This window comes from Salvia splendens, chromosome 16 (genome assembly GCF_004379255.2).
Source record: "Salvia splendens isolate huo1 chromosome 16, SspV2, whole genome shotgun sequence".
In the NCBI taxonomy this organism is placed as follows: Eukaryota; Viridiplantae; Streptophyta; class Magnoliopsida; order Lamiales; family Lamiaceae; genus Salvia; species Salvia splendens.
The window spans coordinates 11,558,174-11,576,043 of NC_056047.1; the positions used below are offsets into that span (position 1 = coordinate 11,558,174).

Sequence of the window (17,870 nt, forward strand, 5' to 3'; positions counted from 1 at the left end):
TTCATCTCACGTTAACATTCTCTCTTGCAAAAAATTTTGTTCATTTCTTTTTGTTTTTACATATACTAGTACTATATGCTATGAAAAAGTAAAAAATGATGAATGATAAATAGGGGCCATAGAGTTGATGTAGCGTGAGTCCCACCCATCCTAGTGTTGTACAGCATCAAGAATGGTGGCAATTGGACTTTATTTTACTCGTTCTTGAAGCTTGTGTGATAACTTCTACTATCCTCGAGCTATTTATTTATGCAATAAAAGTAGAGTAATCCTTGATAAATGAAACATAATTATAACTACAAAATGGATTTATCTTTTACTATATTATAGTATGATTTCTTTAATTAGACAATTATACTGAACATCTTGCTTAACATGATTTTAATTCGATGAAACTAATCTAATAATTTTATAAAATTAATTTTATTTTAACAATAACATCATGATTCACAGTAATCTTGATACTACTAGCAATAGATGACGTGGATTCGATCACATTTTCATGCAATTTTTACTTTTATATTTTCATAGTTTGAGGAGTAACTTGTACTCATCTGTAAAAAAAAAAAACAGGGCACATTTATCATTTTTGAATGTCCACAAAAAATAGAGCACGTTCATTTATGAAAAGTTTTCAACAAAATAATAACCATACACATCATTTTATTTAGCACTTATGCCATTAGAATTAATAGCCACACATTCCACTAACACTACTTCTCTCTTATTTTTTCTCCTTCTCTCTTACTTTACAAATTCTACATTAAAACTTGTGTCATTCACCTATTGCCCTATTTTTTATGAACAGAGGGAGTATCATTTATAAAATAAAATGGAATAAATCATTAGATGGAGTAACATCTTCTAAGCATAATCTTAAAAAACTCATAAATTTGAAAACAACTCATCTTCATAAACTATATAAAATAGAATTTAATTAATTAAGGGTAAAGTAATATTTGCGGTAGTTATGATATTAATTACGTAAACGAAATTTTTTGAAAAAAAAGAGCGTTTATTTGGGTTCGAAAGAAAATCAGAGAAAAATGACTTCGGAATTTCTTCAATTGGGAAATTATAATGAAATCGATAATTTGAAAGCTTCACAAGAGAAAACCTATACCGAATAAAAATATCATCGCATATATTACTACTACTTTCCAAAAAGAGAGAAAATCTGAAATAAAACAAAGTATGCGTGTTTTGAGCTTTTACAATGACAAAATGCATCTTCATCAATCCCTAAATTAAGTATATTAGTTTATGTTTTGAAATGGTGATTAACAATATCTTTGTTTGGAAAGGTCCTAAACCTATTAATACAGGCTCATGGTCTCTTTTCTTTAGAAAAAAAAATAGGACCACTATAAGATGCACGTGCATCATATTACTATTGTCTATTGGCAACTAAAATATTACATATTGCAGAAACCAACATCTGAGATAGTATTAATTTCAAAATATCAGTTTGAAGTATTGATGTGGAAATATTTTTTTTATATTGCTTTGAGTAGAAGAGCATAAATAATTTGTTGTAAATATTAGGCGTTTAATACATTTTTATTTATATAGAACGTTAACATTTTTTTGTACTCGATTAAGCCAATTTCCTTTTAGAGGTGGCTGTATGTTAAAAATCTAGAGATATATATATATATAAAAATGAAAAAATCAGAGAGAAGTATCTTAAAATAATATGGTAATATGTCGGTATCGTAGCAAATGGCGGAATTTAGTTAGGATGTGAGAAACCAAGATCTTTGTCGGGGTACAATTATTTGTTCAAATTGTCGCCTAATATTCTCTAAAATCCCATCCTAGATTATGATGCATCACATGTTATGGCAGACAAAAATAGGTGTGTTTCAATAGAAATAGTAGTTAAAAATGGTATGCCCATGCAAATGCAGATGCAATCAACTCAAATATTTCATTCACACTCATGACTAGGATTTCCCATTATTTATACTTTTCCCACTTTTTAAATCTTTTTTTCATTCTACTCACTTTTCTCGTCTTGACTTATTTTCTTTTTCTTTTTCTTTGTATCAATGTATTTTTAGGAACGATCTTATAATAAAGTTGATACAAACTATAAAAATTTAAATAAAATTGAGAAAGTTATTGATGGTTGGAGTAGAAATAATAAATTTTGAAAGTTAGAGATAGAAAAGATGAAATCACTATTGGTTAAGATAAGTTTGATCATTTGAATTGTCCTATTACCGATTAGGTTTTGATGTGTTCTTCAAATACTCGTGGAAAAGAATATACTCCTAGTACTTATTTAAATTTTCGTGTCATATAGTATTAAAAATTTTCATTTATGTTCCATATGTATGACATGGAGAATGACTGATGAGCTTCCATACACATATACTTATAATACTTACAGTAGTATATATATAGAGAGAGATAGAATGTTTGGTTGTTGAAAAATAGTTTTATTGGAGTATTATAGAGAGAGAATTTTTGGTAGTCGAAAAATACTTTGTTAGCCGTAGATGCAATGTTAATTGGCCGCACCATTAGCCTACCCATGGTTTCCGGTGTAGACTCTATACAATGTAAACACATTAATTAGGATATTCACAATTCATTGCAGCAAAAAAGCAGTTCCGTCGCCTTGGCGCCCCCCACACTCCGGTCCGACATCATGTAAGGAGGTTCAATTAGGGTACGCAGTAGCCCGTTAAGGGAAGGCCTTAACCCACTAGCTGTCGAAAAGCCCATCTCCCAAGGCCTCACACTTGTGCCTGAGAGATGGAAGCAACTACACAACAACAGTGAGATTTGAACCCAGGCTCATTGCAGTAAGATCTACCTCTCCGTTGCTAATTCATGTTAAGGGTTTAGGGAGGCAATCGAATGACAATAAATAAAACCAGACAGAAAAGCTAATTCTTACACTCCCTCCATCTTATAGTATTGGGATATATTTTTTTTGGCAAAATACAACACACCAATTTGTGTACGTACGAACGCGCTCGTGTGGACGTATGCAAAATATGTAATGGGGTATTCCACAAGCAGTGTATAGTTCACAAAATGTGATGCAGTTCCAAAAAAAATTATGATATATATAGCAGCTGTGTGTCTTACTTTGAGAGGACAGAAACACAAGTTGATAACTGTACAACCTCTTCATCAACAAACGGCTCATCAGTTTCAGCTATTTACCTCCCTAAAATCATGTTGTTATCAAAATTGGTAGGATATGCTGCTATCCATGTACCGTGAAATGAAGCGTGCGTGCTTCTGCTCGACTGAGGATCACCTCGAGTATCCTCAGTAATGAAGTATTCATCATCTATAGAAGCTTCATTCAGTCGGAGTGAAGCTTCCGGCTCTGGCATCTTTTCACATACCACGTTGCATGTTTCCGGAGCCCCATCCCAATCAACATCTTAAGACTAGCAAGCATCACAAATGTCATGCCAGACAACACCAACACCCAAAATAATCTCCATGGAAGTGGGTTATAGGGGAGATGGGCCGCATATACAGGTCGTAGAACGCGGATCACCTAAACGAACCACAAATGTCAATCAACTCATCTTCAAGAACGTGGAAATAAGAAATTTACCCTTCTTCAAGAGTCAGTAATAGCAACATTAAAGCATTCCTAGAAATAATATTCGGGTTCATAGGTGTAACCAGGAGAAGCACATTGGAACAAGTAATGCTTACCACACAGGCTGGTGCCAGAGGAACGAATGTAAGGTTCTTATTGCTGTTCTCCGTTTGCATATTTAAGGTCTGCAGAAAAGAAGACAAATCACAAAGTCGTTGAAATGCATAAAATGCTCCGATTGATAGAGAAAGTTACCTGCTTGCAGAGATCTTCTAGAAATTCAGAGAATGCTGTGGGCTTTAGGCCATTGAATTTAGAAATAAATGAGTGTTTTATTATATCGATCATGACTTCGCATATGTAAACAACCAGAGCATTCTGCATAATTTACAAATAAAATGTTGAGAATATTGTCAAATATAGTATCCTCATCACCCAAATATTCATTAAATCTACTTCAGTATAGATTCAGAATTCTAAAAAGTGATCCACTAACTTACATAAAGGAAGCTTTCAAACCAAGGACCCTCGGCTTCTAGTATATTTTGAGCTAAAACAAACAGTATAAATGCTGTGATATGGAACCTTTCAACTGAATCTGGTCATAAGAATTGAACAGAAAAGTCATGTGTTAGGCATGAATTTATTCTCTTGTAATTAAATACAGAAGAAAATTTGTCTGTCCACCATGAGTTGGTGAGAAATGCCTCATAATAGTTGCTGCTCAGCCAGACTCACAGAAATGCCTTAAAATAGTTGCAAGAGGAATAGGCACCAAAGGTTCGGGATGGCAATGTTAATAGAATTGAATGCCCTTTTGCAGCCCAAACATGTTAATCTATGTTCTAGTAGTAAACCAGTCAGCCCTGCAGCGAATGATAACACTAGAACAACAAAAAAATGTACATCTGGAAGTATATGATGAACCAGATGGAAATGATATGCATAAGATGTATGGCTGATAAAAATCAGGCAGATACTAGTATAACATTAGCAAATATTTGCATGGATGTAAGTTTCTTACCAAAGTAAACCAAGCTCTGAACATTGTCCTTGCTGTATCGTTTAAACACGTTGCTTTTAATCTCAGCAAAATTATTGGAGACAAGCATAGCAAACAGTGCATTGTTGTGAGCAACAATACAGGTTGACAGAGTGATTGCCTGAGCTAGTAAAATAAATGAATGAATAAGTATGATACAGTTAAGGACCTACATCAAGGCTAAATTAACAAGAGAAAAGGCAAAGCTCTTATATATTATGCATGTATGAATTGTGATGAGAAGGATATCAGAAGCAGCAACTGCGAGGGCTTCATCTGAAACAAATCTCCACACCCAAAATTGCATGTTTTCTGGTGAGCAGTTGGCAAGTCCATCCGCTGAATTAAATAGAGCTTGCATTACATCACCCCCAAAACTTTGACATAGTTTATCAAATACCTGCCATCGAAGAAACAAATATTGTTTTTCTTCCAAATCTCAATCTTAACAAATAATCCAAATCTAATATAGAATAATGGAGAACGAACAGTCAATAATGTCAAGCAAATTGTAGATAAAAGCAGAAAGCGGTTTTTAGATTCTAAATGTAATAGTTTATCAAAGAAGTTACAAAAGGCATATTATGTCAACATTTCTTTCAGTAACTACTCAGCAACAACTAAAGCTTATAGTTAAGATTAGTTCTAGCTGTCATTCTACATTCTTAAATATTTATATCTACTACCATGTGAACTGTACTCAGACGACAATCATACATGTTCTGCTTCATAGTTGTACTAAAGTTAAGCTACAAAAAAGAAACTAATTACAAGCCGTTATGACAAAGCAGAATTGAAAATAGTCTGGTATTTTCAGCACCTATCTGTTTCTTGTTTTTGTTTTATTTAAAGTTCAGAATCTATAGTCAGGGCAGTAAGGGTTTAATTGACTGAGATTTTTCTTCAGTGAGATTTCTACAGATTGTTGGAACAGAATATAGTGGCCACAAATTAAAATACATACTTTTGTGATATTAGCATAATTGTTTATAGGTCAACTACAAAATTACTAACAGACAACACATCGAAACATTTTATCAAAATATAAAGCCTCCAATGAATTCAGTCACCTCAATGTATATATATAATAGCATCAATTTTATTGTAGTAATCTTACCTCCAAAACGTTGTAGACCACGTATAGTTTAATAATGCCTTGGCCACGGATCATGTGATAAATTAAGCTGATATCTAAGCCAGGAAGGAGTATTTAGTACAAGTAGCATAAAGAAAAATTATGGCTATGTTATTTAGGGCGGGCCTTCAGAATAGGTCAACCACCATCGTAAAGAAATAAACTCGGCCTAGATATTGGTAAATAAAAAATACACAGACCAAATAGATGAAGAATTTGGACAAAAAATTTATGAAACCTGCTTGTTGTAATAGAGTGACTCCAATAATCAGAGCAATAAAGCAGCCAAAATCAGACAGCTCCGGTGAGGAAAGCCTCTTGAACTGCCTGCCACAGGCATGGTTAAATTACTCTGTAACATGGAGTAAAATTTATCTGGCTATTCCTTATCAAATAAGACAATTTAACTTGTTATTCCAATAGCTCATGCAAAGATCCCTAATGTGAACAATCTACATTATCAACAAGACACTTTTCAGAGAGATATGAAACAGACCTGGTTCTAAGAAGCTTCCAAAATACCATGACAATCCGTGTTGGCATAATGGTTAAGAGCGATAGGAATGAATCAAAGCAGACAAAGAACCCAATGTTGATAAGCTGCAAACATCAAGTTAGATTTTTAATAGAAAAAGCTAGAGAATTATAACCATTAAAACAAAATGAATTTTTGTTATAAAATGAGTCTTGATTACATCTCATAAACTTAATCTAATGGTAGAAACTGTGAATGAAGCAACATAAATAACCAATTGAAAGAATTAATGAACACATCCAGAGTCCAAACAAACAAGGTCAAAACAATTAGGTAAGGTTTACTTCTGACAATAGAGGTGGATTAAAGAAATTATCCAACATTACCCAATGCCCTTCAATCTTCATTGTTTTAGTTTTGACAAATTAAGTGAGCGATATCAAACCACCTCAAGAGGTGGGACAATGTTTATCCCCGTCTTTCTTCTTAAAGCATCAAAGTAAACATAGGACAGATTCACTAACTTTACCATATTCAAATTTTGATTAATGACAATCTATCCAGCGTCCATCAAACTATAACCCCTCAAACGTGAACAACCGCTTAAAGGATAAGTTGCACTAAGACAGCACACCAACTAGAAAAGAGCATGGCTTTTACCAGTTCACAGCGCCATGGCAGGCGAAATATGGTATCATATACACGTTCCCGTTCTTTATCATTCCCAAGGGTTGTAGTGCTCCTCAAGGAATATCCAGCATGCACTTCTTCCAAGAAATATTTCACTGGCAACTTATCCATTGGTAATATATCTACAGTAAACCATAACACCAAGAATAAGAGAGCAGGAAGACAAAAAAGGATGGGTGCCACACGGTCAAATATTCATTAGAAGCAGAAACCAAATCAACATAAGTTTCAATCATTCTACCCGAGGCAGACAATTGATCAAGTCAGCACAAAGAAAAATACCAGAAACTAATCATCTTTATGGCCTCAAAATATTAACATCACAAAACTTTTTAACCTGCTATCACTGCTGGATAAGATACAATAACATCATGCATTCACAAAATGGCCCTGTCAGTGTCACCTTGGTTGAACCTTCATCTACAAGCATCAATCTACTTTTTCTGAAATTCCTTCAGTTGATTATCTGATCGTCTATCTAAACGCAGACCCTATCGTTCGGTTGCTATGACTCATAATAATATGATTATCTATCTAGGATTAAGTTGTGCGATTATTTTAGTTGGATGATCAAACATAATAGATATTCGATTATGAGATAAAATCTCGCAGACCGAACAAGCCTTCTAGGCAATACTAAAAGGTAAAAGACTGGATCCCGATCCCCAAAATCAACAATATTCAGACTTCCGATCAACATTCTTAGAGTCTGCCTCCCAATTATAAAACAGATAAAAAGGAAAACCCCTAAAATCAGCAAATCTGATTGATTGAATGAACTTACACTTGGCGTCTTCGGCCATCCATTCCTTCCAATCCAAAGTTCCATCTTTCTCCAATTTTCTCCCGTTCATTTGCGACCCCTGCTGACCGATTTCCTTACCCCCGGTATTCCAATTCTCGGCGACTTCTTCCTTGGCAGAATCATCTTTCTTACTGCTTACACTATCATCTTTCTTACTGCTTACACTATCATCACTGTTCGCTTCAGAACATCCCCCATTCCCCACATTCCTCTGCCGCAGTGCCCCGTAAACCGATGAAAGCGTGACCTCGCAATCTAAATCGGGCACCACGGAAGCAACCTCCGTGACTGTGCTCAGCGTACAGCTGTAATTCAAATCTCCGTTGATCAAGGGGGTCTCCTCCGTGGGGCTCTCGGAAATGAGACACGATTTTCCCTTCCTGCTCTTCCTCTTCTTCCTCTTCCGGGGAGGGGAGGACGCAGAGGCGCCATTCTGGAGACGCGCCGGATCGGAATGGGAGCGGGGAATTGCGGCGTCGGGTTCTGCAGAGGCGGATGTGAGGTAATCGTATTCGGAATCGGCTAGGACGTCGAAGGACAGCTTGCGGTCGCCGGATCTCAACGCCATAGACGACGATCACTGGTGGTTTGTGAGTGCCACCTGACGCTATTACGCAGTTAGGCTGTCTGGGCCAATAATATCACGCCACGTTTCTCAAATTTCGTGTCTCTAAAACATTCTGGACTCAATTTTAATATGGGCCCATTTCATCCGGTTTGGGCTAGGCTTCAACACACTATCTACATTTTTATTTTTTATTTGAAAACAATAGTCCAGTAATTAACCCACACCTCTTTTTGTGAGGATTAATATTTTATAGTGTCGTTCGTTGTCATGACTCATTATTATATAATTATTTATGTAAGATAAAATTATAGGATTATTTTATTTGTATGTTGGTGGGTATGACTAAGTATCATAAAATTATATTAAGACGTGGGGTGTTCAATCTTATGAACCAAACATAATACATATTCTCATAAGATATACTTCCTCCGTCCCTGAAAATTTGGCACATTTTTTTTATTTTCGTCCTTCCGGCAAATTTTGTCACAATCACTTTTTACCATTTTTGGTAATGGACCTCACATTCCACTAACTCATTCTCACTCACATTTTATTATAAAACCAATACTTTAATAGTAGGACTCACTGCCTACTAACTTTTTCAACCAATAAAAAATTACATTTTTTAAAACCTGTGTCTGGTTAAACTGTGAAAAAATTTAAGAAACAGGGATAATTTTGTAAATCGAACAACCCCTAATACTTCTGTCATTACAATGCATGCAGATTAATACTCCTCCGTCTGCCATTGCGCACTCATTTTATAAAATGATAATAAATATTTAAAGTAGATAAATTGTAAAATAAGAGATAGAATAATATTGAGAAGAGTCTTCTTAATATTATTCACTCTCTTACTTTACTATTTCTCCACTTTAACTATTTATTATCATATATATAAAACTAGTGCTTAAAAGTGACTGGACTCCTAATGACAAACAGATGAAGTAGTTTTAAATGACCTATTAGACGAAGGTTTCCTATAGTAGTTTGTTAATGGGAGTTTGCATATAATTTAGAGGGAACATCATTTTAGGTCAACGAACTTTACCAAAGTATCATTTTAGGTCCGTGAACTTTAAAAATCTTATTTTAGGTCCGTGAACTTTGAGTTAGTATCATTTTAGGTCCTTTTTACTATTTCCAAGTTTTTTGGGACGAAAATACCCTCAATACCTTAAAAAATATATATTTTTAATAAATTTATCATATACTCATATTTTTTATAAATATCTTTACAATATATTTTTGACAAATTTTCTAAATATAATTTGACCTTAAATATTATCACTTAATTTTGTGACATGCAAGTAAAATTGCTTTTTCAATTTTTTATATTAATTTTTTTTAAAATTGAATAAAGAACTTTTCTTTAATAATAAAAAAATTGAATAAAGATCTTTTTATAAATATCTTTACAATATATTTTTGACAAATTTTCTAAATATAATTTGACCTTCAATATTATAATTTAATTTTGTGACATGCAAGAAAAGATCTTTATTCAATTTTTTTTATTAGAGAAAAGTTATTTATTCAACATTAAAAAAAATAAGATAAAAAATTGAAGAAGCAATTTTACTTGCATGTCACAAAATTAAGTGATAATATTTAAGGTCAAATTATATTTAGAAAATTTGTCAAAAATATATTGTAAAGATATTTATAAAAAAAATATGAGTATATGATAAATTTATTAAAAATATATACATTTAAGGTATTGAGGGTATTTTCGTCCAAAAAAACTTGGAAATAGTAAAAAGGACCTAAAATGATACTAACTCAAAGTTCACGGACCTAAAATAAGATTTTCAAAGTTTACGGACCTAAAATGATACTTTGTCAAAGTTCGTAGACCTAAAATGATGTTCCCTCTATAATTTAATGTACATATACGTGAAATAGTAAAAGACATCTTCGCTAAACATCATACATATTTTTGTTAAATAGAAAGCATGAATTAAAGATGAATAATTCCAAGTGGCATACCGGCTAGTAAGTAGCTAACGTTGCATACAAAGGTCCAATTTTCAACATATCACAAACAAGAAACACAACTCCACTATATCTAGAGCACCCGCAACGCTAAGCCGTTGCGGTGCCTATGCCGTTCCGGAAGAACGGTTCCGCGGCGGCACGCGTTGCAGCTGCCGTTTCGTCGCCATTCCGTGCCGATGCCGTTTCGGGTGGCGTTGCCGCGGCACGCGGCACGACACGTTCCGCCACGCGCCGAGGCGACGTGGCAGGCTCTCATTCGACGCGTGACGCACACTCGCTGCCCCGCGAGTGGGTTTCGCCACGGTGACGCAATAATTCATTTTTAAAAAAAAATCGAATTTAATATAAAAAAAATTGCAACGGTATTGTTACCGTTTTTTTGTATCCGTTTTTTATTTATTATTTATTTATTTTTAATTTATTTACTCTATAAATACTCCTATTTCATACTCATTTCACTCACAAACACACATCTATTCCTCTCAAATCCTCTCTATTTCCACCCCAGTTTTCATCTCAAATCAACTCTGTTTTCTTCTCCCAAATTTAATCAAACTAATGGATCCTTTTGAACAAATGCGTCAAATATTGGAACAATCACTTGAAGAAGATCGACGACGGGAGGCGGAAGAAGCCGCGCCGCCCCAACGATGCTCCCGTACGTAATCTTGCACAACATGATTGTCCAAGACGAATGACCCGAGGCGGGAAATTGGTTCGACCCTGAATCCCCCGGAAGCTCAACCGCAAGTAGTCCGCCTCGAAGTGGAGCGCATCCGTCTATACAAGAACGCTTATCTATTCGTGCAAGGACACGCGACTCTAGCGCCCACACCCAACTCCAACATGATCTAATTGAGCACATTTGGGCAAACTTTGGCGGATGAAATTATTAAAATTGTATACTTTTATTTTTTAGGAAATTATTAAATTATGTTTTTTTTACGAATTTTATGTTGTAAGTTTATTTTATTTAATAAAGTGTGTTTGTTTTAATTGAATTGGGTTGGAAATAAAAATAAGAAATGAAATTGAATGAATAGTAATTTAAGGAACGGTTAAGGAACGGATAAGAAACGGAGGGTTGCAGGTTCTGTTCCTTAGTTAAGGAAAGGAGTAAAAAAGTACAGTGGGGCCCGCAAATAGTAGTTTAAGGAACGGTTTAGGAACGGTATAGGAACAGCGTTGTGGATGGCCTAAGTATCCATGCATATTCTTTAAAATCCACGTAAATAAAAAATGCATAACCGAATCCATAAAGTTTTCACGTGCGTGCAAGAACACGAGCTACGCCAAGATAGCGACCATCGGCGGCCTGTGCAACATGGACCTCATAATCACCAAAGCAACTGCACACGACGACTCCGCCTTGCCGGAGAGGCAATGGCTGATCCAGGATTTGATAACCGCCGGGTCGAATCGGACAAGACAATAAATATAATATTTAAATAAATATTATTTGAATAAAAAATATTAAATTTATACTCCATCCGTCCCATAAAATAAAGACATTTTTTTTATTTTTGAATGTCCAATAAAAATATGCTCTTCTATTTTTGGTAACTTATTTCTCTCTTGTAAGGTGAGACCATTCTCCATTAACAATACTATAATTACTTTTTTTCTATCTTTCTCTTACTTTACTAATTGTGCATTAATTTTCTTATTCTTCCAAATGTCCATATTTTTATATGATGGATGAATCATAACGTTTATGTTATACTCCATTTTTTGCAAGATAGTTGACATTAGTGTTGCCCACGGTTCACGAACCGGCGGTTCCGGTTCGGAACCGCCGGTTCCGGTTCGGTCGAAGGCGGAACCGGAACCGAACCGTGAGGCTATTTCACGGTTCCGGTTCGAAAACCGGCGGTTCCGGTTCCGGTTCGGAACCGCCTGTTTTTCCGGCGGTTTAGGCAGTTCCGGTTCGGAACCGGCGGTTTCGCGGTTCGGTTGTATTTTTTTTTTAATTTGAAATTTGGATTTATACAACAAATTGGAACAAGACAATGTATAATTCAAATAGAAATACGGCGAATAAGGAGAAAATGATATCAATTTTATTGAGTTTGAGTTGTAACGGACAACGATACATTACAAATTACAATATATATACATCTACAACTACAAGTATACAACATACAACAATGTAATATAATTTACATTGAAAAAAACATGAAATGGGGGAAAAAAATAAATTGAAAAGGGCTTGAGCTCAACTTAAACTTTCAAAGTTAAACTTTTCAAATTTAAGTTGAGTTGCCACGTATCCACAATTTTATTGAGGAATCAAAGCCCACGTAGTTCTCTTACCTTGCTTACCTATTTGGTCGGCCATGCTCGCCGTTCATCGCCCCCCGTCATTGCTATTGTTGAGTGCTCTCGCTTCTGACCTCGTCATCGCCATCGGAGGTAAATTCTTCACCATCACTCTCTACATGGAAGTCGAAATCCGGCTCTTGTGCTCTCATGTCCGCCTTTGCCCAATCATCAAGTAGCATAGTGGCTTCCATGTTCTTGGCGGAGAGATTGCTCCTTTTATCGTCTAGGACACAACCGCCGACACTAAAAGCTTGCTCAACGGCGACGGTGGAAGCGGGAACGGCGAAAATCTCCTTAGCCATGATGGATAGTATCGGAAACTCTTTGTCATGTGTTCCCCACCAATTAAGGACGTCAATTTGTTGCGTAGGAGGACTTGCATCTTGAAAAATAGAGCGTGATTCCAAATATATATCTAACTCACTAGTCGCTCTAGTCCTATTGGTTGTAGTACCGTATAGATCTTGCAATTGTGATACTACGTCTGGATCAATCATGACATTGCTAAACTCCCCGCCACCAAAATCAAATGTGGAAGGACTAGGAGGAGCACGTACCTGGTGAGCGGTGTTGTAGCGCATTTCATATTCCGCATAGAGAGCACGAAGTGCACTATCTAACCTTAGTTTGATTTCATCAACATCCGGAATACTTAGTTCGAAGCATGCTCCTCTTGTCAAGCCCATTTCGCGGAGTTGAGAAAAATCCAAATCGTGCAAACAACCATAGTACATGTCTAAAATTTTATAAACACCATGCAACTTCCACTTTGGATCCAAGCATTTTGCAATCAAAAACACATTTGGAATACGTGAAAAATATTTTAACCACTTTTCAACCATATAAAATAAAATTGCCCTCAACTCAATGAATTGAGTATTTTTCACACAAGTTTTAAAACCAATTGCCACATACATGCAATGCTCCAAAACGCGCACAGAAGTAGGATAATAAACACCGGATAACTCAACAGTGGCATTTTTGAAAGTGCGGAATAATCGAAATAAATCCATGCTGTGGTCCCAACAAACGGGTATCAAAATCAAATCAGAAGGAACATGAGGACAACTTCTAAAAAAATCACATAAATACTCAATGTGGTTCAAAGTCGACTCCAACATATCATATGTCGAGTTCCAACGAGTTGAAACATCCAAACGAAAGTTGGTGTACCTGCATTGCTTACTATGACAATATCTCTTCCAAGCTCTACCAATAGGAGCTTTGTTATGAATCAACTTCACAGCAGTTCTAATAGGATCAACATACTTTTGCCACAAATCGATCGCATCTTGAACACACAAATTCAAAATATGGGCAATACATCGCACATGAAAATATTTGCCATCAATAACAGGAGAACATGCACTGATTAGTCCATCTATGCTAGCAGTGTTAGCGCTAGCATTGTCAAAACCAATTGAAAAAATTTTATTGATCAATTGAAATTCATTCAAAACTTGAATGATCAATTGAGCAATTGCTTGTGCAGTGTGTGGTGCTGAAAATTCCCGAAATGCAATCAAACGTTTGTTTAAAGTCCAACTATGATCAACGAAATGCACAGTGATGCCCATATACGAATTTTTACAAAAACAATCAGTCCACACATCAGAACAAATAGAAACTTTATGCCCTAAGTTAATAATAAACGTACCTAATTGCGCCTTCTTTTCCATGCATTGTCGAACAACGGCTCGAGTCATTGAAGTTCGACTCAATTTTCTTGCAGCGGCATTATAAACTTGCCGCATACTCGACTCAAAAGCATTGAATGGAAAATGTTTCATAACGGCAAATCTAGACATCACATTAAGAGCATTTTTGTGATCATATTTCAAAAGAGTATTGCTACACGTACCTGATGTTTGGGATGAACCCGTCCCACTCCCGGTCCCGACTCCATGTTGAAAGTTGAGTTGAGTTTGGGTTGGAGCGATACCAAACTCGACCGGATGCGCTTTCTCCATGTGACGGGTAAATGTACCGTATCCTCCACCCCTTCGGAATGTGTATACGTTTTCGCAATAGTTGCAATACACATTATAAGTGTTAGGATCGTTACTATCTTGTACCTTCTTGAAATGTTTCACCATGATGTTTGAGGTTAAAGACCTTTCAGCTGGTCTAGGAGGTTGAGGAGGTTGTCCACGACCACGACTACGACCACGCCGACTCCTTGGTGGTGGGGGGGTGGCATTTCTTGAACCTCTTCTACCTCCTCCCCCTCCTCCTCGTCGTCGTCATCATCATCGTCTTCATCAACATTCACAGGGGTTGGACTTTGTTGGGAATAGGCACCGCGACCGGGAGCACCACTACCGGTACCAACATAAGCATCGTCTTGGTATTGAGAGCGAGAGAGAGCAATAGCATGTGCCACATCTTGCTCTTCTCGAGCCTACAAAATAATATTTGTATTGTAAATACAAAATAAAATTATGAACAATAATGTAATGTAATTCAAAATTAATTAAATTAGTAGATAATAAATATTAACCTGCCACTCATCCATGTTCATTTGAGAAATTTCATCAATAACGGATCTCCGAGATGGCCTCTTGGCCTCTCCCTTTCCCTTATCAACACGACCTTCTCGGGATGAAGACATATTGCTATGTAGAAATATGGAATAATATTTTTTTTTTGTTTTAGCAATTGAGAAAGGAAGACAACTTATAGAACTACAGGAACAAGTATAAGTGTATAACAATGCGTAATAAGAGTAGCACTTGCGTAATTAAATGGAAGCACAATAGCACAAATGAGAAATTGGAGACAAACGGTGGTGTACCCCGTGATCGCGTGTGCATTCACTTTTTTTTATTTTTTTTTTACCTACACAACAGAAAATACACCAAGCACAAGCACAATATAATTCCTATTACCGAAAGCGAGACCTCTCGACAACTTCGGGGTAAGTACTATAAAAAGTGTGTGCTTAAGTGAAAAACTAAACTACCTAAACTAAGAGTTAGAAAGATGTCACCTTGAAAATATACTCCTTCGTCTTCAAGTCCAGACGTGGTAGATGGCTATCACCTCCGAAGAAAACGAAATGAGTACCTACAAAAATAAAAAGAAAGATCAAATAAAACACAAGTAAACAAACTAGAAGTTAAACAATCTATTGCCTTCCCCGGCAACGGCGCCAAAACTTGATGTGTAATTTTAGGTTTATTACAAAAAGATAATATATCACTCAAGTTCAATTAATTAACCCAAATATTACCACTTCGCTGCAAGATTACAACTTCGTGTGTAGTAATTTAAGGTGTCGATCCACAGGGAAGGAAAGATTATTTAACTCTAAAACAAAGGAAAGACATACTAAAAGGTATTTTGATTTGAAGATTTTGTTTTCAATATTAAGCTAAAACAATTAAAAGGAATAAAACGAGTAAGACGAATTAAGAGAAGAACTTGTTACTCCAAACATTCACGGATAAAACGGTGATTTATTCTAATAGCCAACTCTATCTTATGAAGTACGGGACTTTAATATCAATTCACGATGCTAGCACTAAACATGCTCGACATACAATAGTTTAAGAATAGTTGAACACATATTCAATAAACCAATCTTCATTAATCTAAGAATCCTACGGATGCGCGAGAATCAAAGATCAATTACTATAAGCTCATGAAATCCATTACCAAATTATCATTTGAACAAATCTAATTGATAATTCATTACCACAATGATCCAACTTATTCAAAGTTAAAGAGACATTCAAATAAGCACAAAGATCTACTACGATTGGTGCACCAAAAGTAATAGATTCAAACACTAAACTTGTGGTAAAGACGATCATAAGATAAAGAAGAATATAGCATAAATCACATGAACAAATTATCCAATTACATGTTTGGAGCAACAATGAGGTTTCTAGCCAAGCATAGTCAAACTAGGAGCAATAGAAAATGGAAGAAAAACCCTTTTAACCATGGAACTTTGAAGAAAATAGCAGCTTTGACTTGTACTTTTATTTTTCTGTCAATTTCCTTTCACTATATACTCCAAGTCTTCAAAATTACTCCACGTATTGTCCCTACCAATTACACCAATTCAATCCCTCAATTATTGATGAATGGCCTTGCTATCCAGATACGTCTTCCTCCAAATCTCCACTAAATTCAATTTCTCAATTTTGATCAATGGAAAAAATGCTCTCCAGATCCGTCTCTCCCCCCTTTTGCTCTCTGTCTTTTCTCCCTTTTTAATTCTTCAAACCGCCGAGAAACTGTCAATTGCAGTTGAGAATGAACTACCCGGCCGGGTTGAATTTTACAACTACAAAATCACCCGGCCGGGTGACTGAAATTCGACCCTTCCTGGACTCGCGCTGCTTACAAGATCTCACCCGGCCGGGTGGAATTTTAACTCCACAAAATCACCCGGCCGGGTCTTCACACAGCTCATCGCAACCGGTTGCCAGCTTCGTCGGACTTCTAACTTGGAGGTTCGCTGATGCTGTTCGGGCTTTTGGGCGAGCACTGCCGGTGGTTCGCCAGCTTCGTCGTGCCTCCAACCTTGCGGCGCGCTGCTGCTGTTCTGGAATCACCTTTGCTCACCGGCTGAATGGTGGCTCTGTTTGGGAATCTGCCGTGAGTTTCCAGCTGCTGAAACGGAGAGCTTGGAGAGCGTGGTGGGATGGGTTTCTCCTCTTTGTTCTACACTCTCTGTGGGAAAGGACTTGTAGATCTGCTCAATTTTCTTTATTGGTTCACATCCTACATGGAAAATATTGTACCTTTGCAAGCTTGGAAGAATGCTAAAACCACTCAAAATTAAGACAATAAGTGTCAACATTTGTTTTGCATCAAATACCCCCAAACTTAAGCTCTTGTTCGCCCTCGAACAAGATTTATTTTAAGCACAATAACTCAACAAAGTTTCACTCACAAAAAGTTTTCATCACAAAGAATCAAGTAGGGACATGAATGACAAAATCTAAACCCCCAACAATTCCAATCAAGATTTCCCACTCTCAAGAACCATCACTCATCAACCTAGAACTTCAAGTCAAGGTGCATGTAAAAGTAAGTCCAAGCATAAGATCATACAACTCAAACCGTCGTCATTGACTCGTCAAGCATTACTAATCACATATACTCGCGGATTTCAAATCAAACTTCTTTAACTCTACCAAGCTATTTACAAAACATCCACAAGCATCAACAATAAGGTCCAAGGTCTTAATTCAAGGTTGTAATGGGGCTAGGGATGAGGTAGGATAGATATGGATAGTGAGCTCAAA

General features: G+C 36.2%; 1 protein-coding gene across 1 annotated transcript; it reads right to left on the reverse strand.

The window, feature by feature from the left end:
• Positions 1 to 3,037: 3,037 nt before the first annotated feature.
• LOC121772312 (protein POLLEN DEFECTIVE IN GUIDANCE 1-like) lies at positions 3,038 to 8,339 on the reverse strand. Its single transcript, XM_042169353.1, has 11 exons — positions 7,701 to 8,339; positions 6,887 to 7,038; positions 6,248 to 6,351; positions 5,990 to 6,078; positions 5,734 to 5,807; positions 4,866 to 5,016; positions 4,599 to 4,766; positions 4,075 to 4,172; positions 3,830 to 3,952; positions 3,691 to 3,759; positions 3,038 to 3,526 (listed from the first exon to the last, which is right to left on the reverse strand). Exons 1-11 carry the CDS (start codon positions 8,287 to 8,289, stop codon positions 3,326 to 3,328), a joined length of 1,818 nt encoding a protein of 605 aa, XP_042025287.1. The 5' UTR covers positions 8,290 to 8,339; the 3' UTR covers positions 3,038 to 3,325.
• Between the last annotated feature and the right edge of the window lie 9,531 nt (positions 8,340 to 17,870).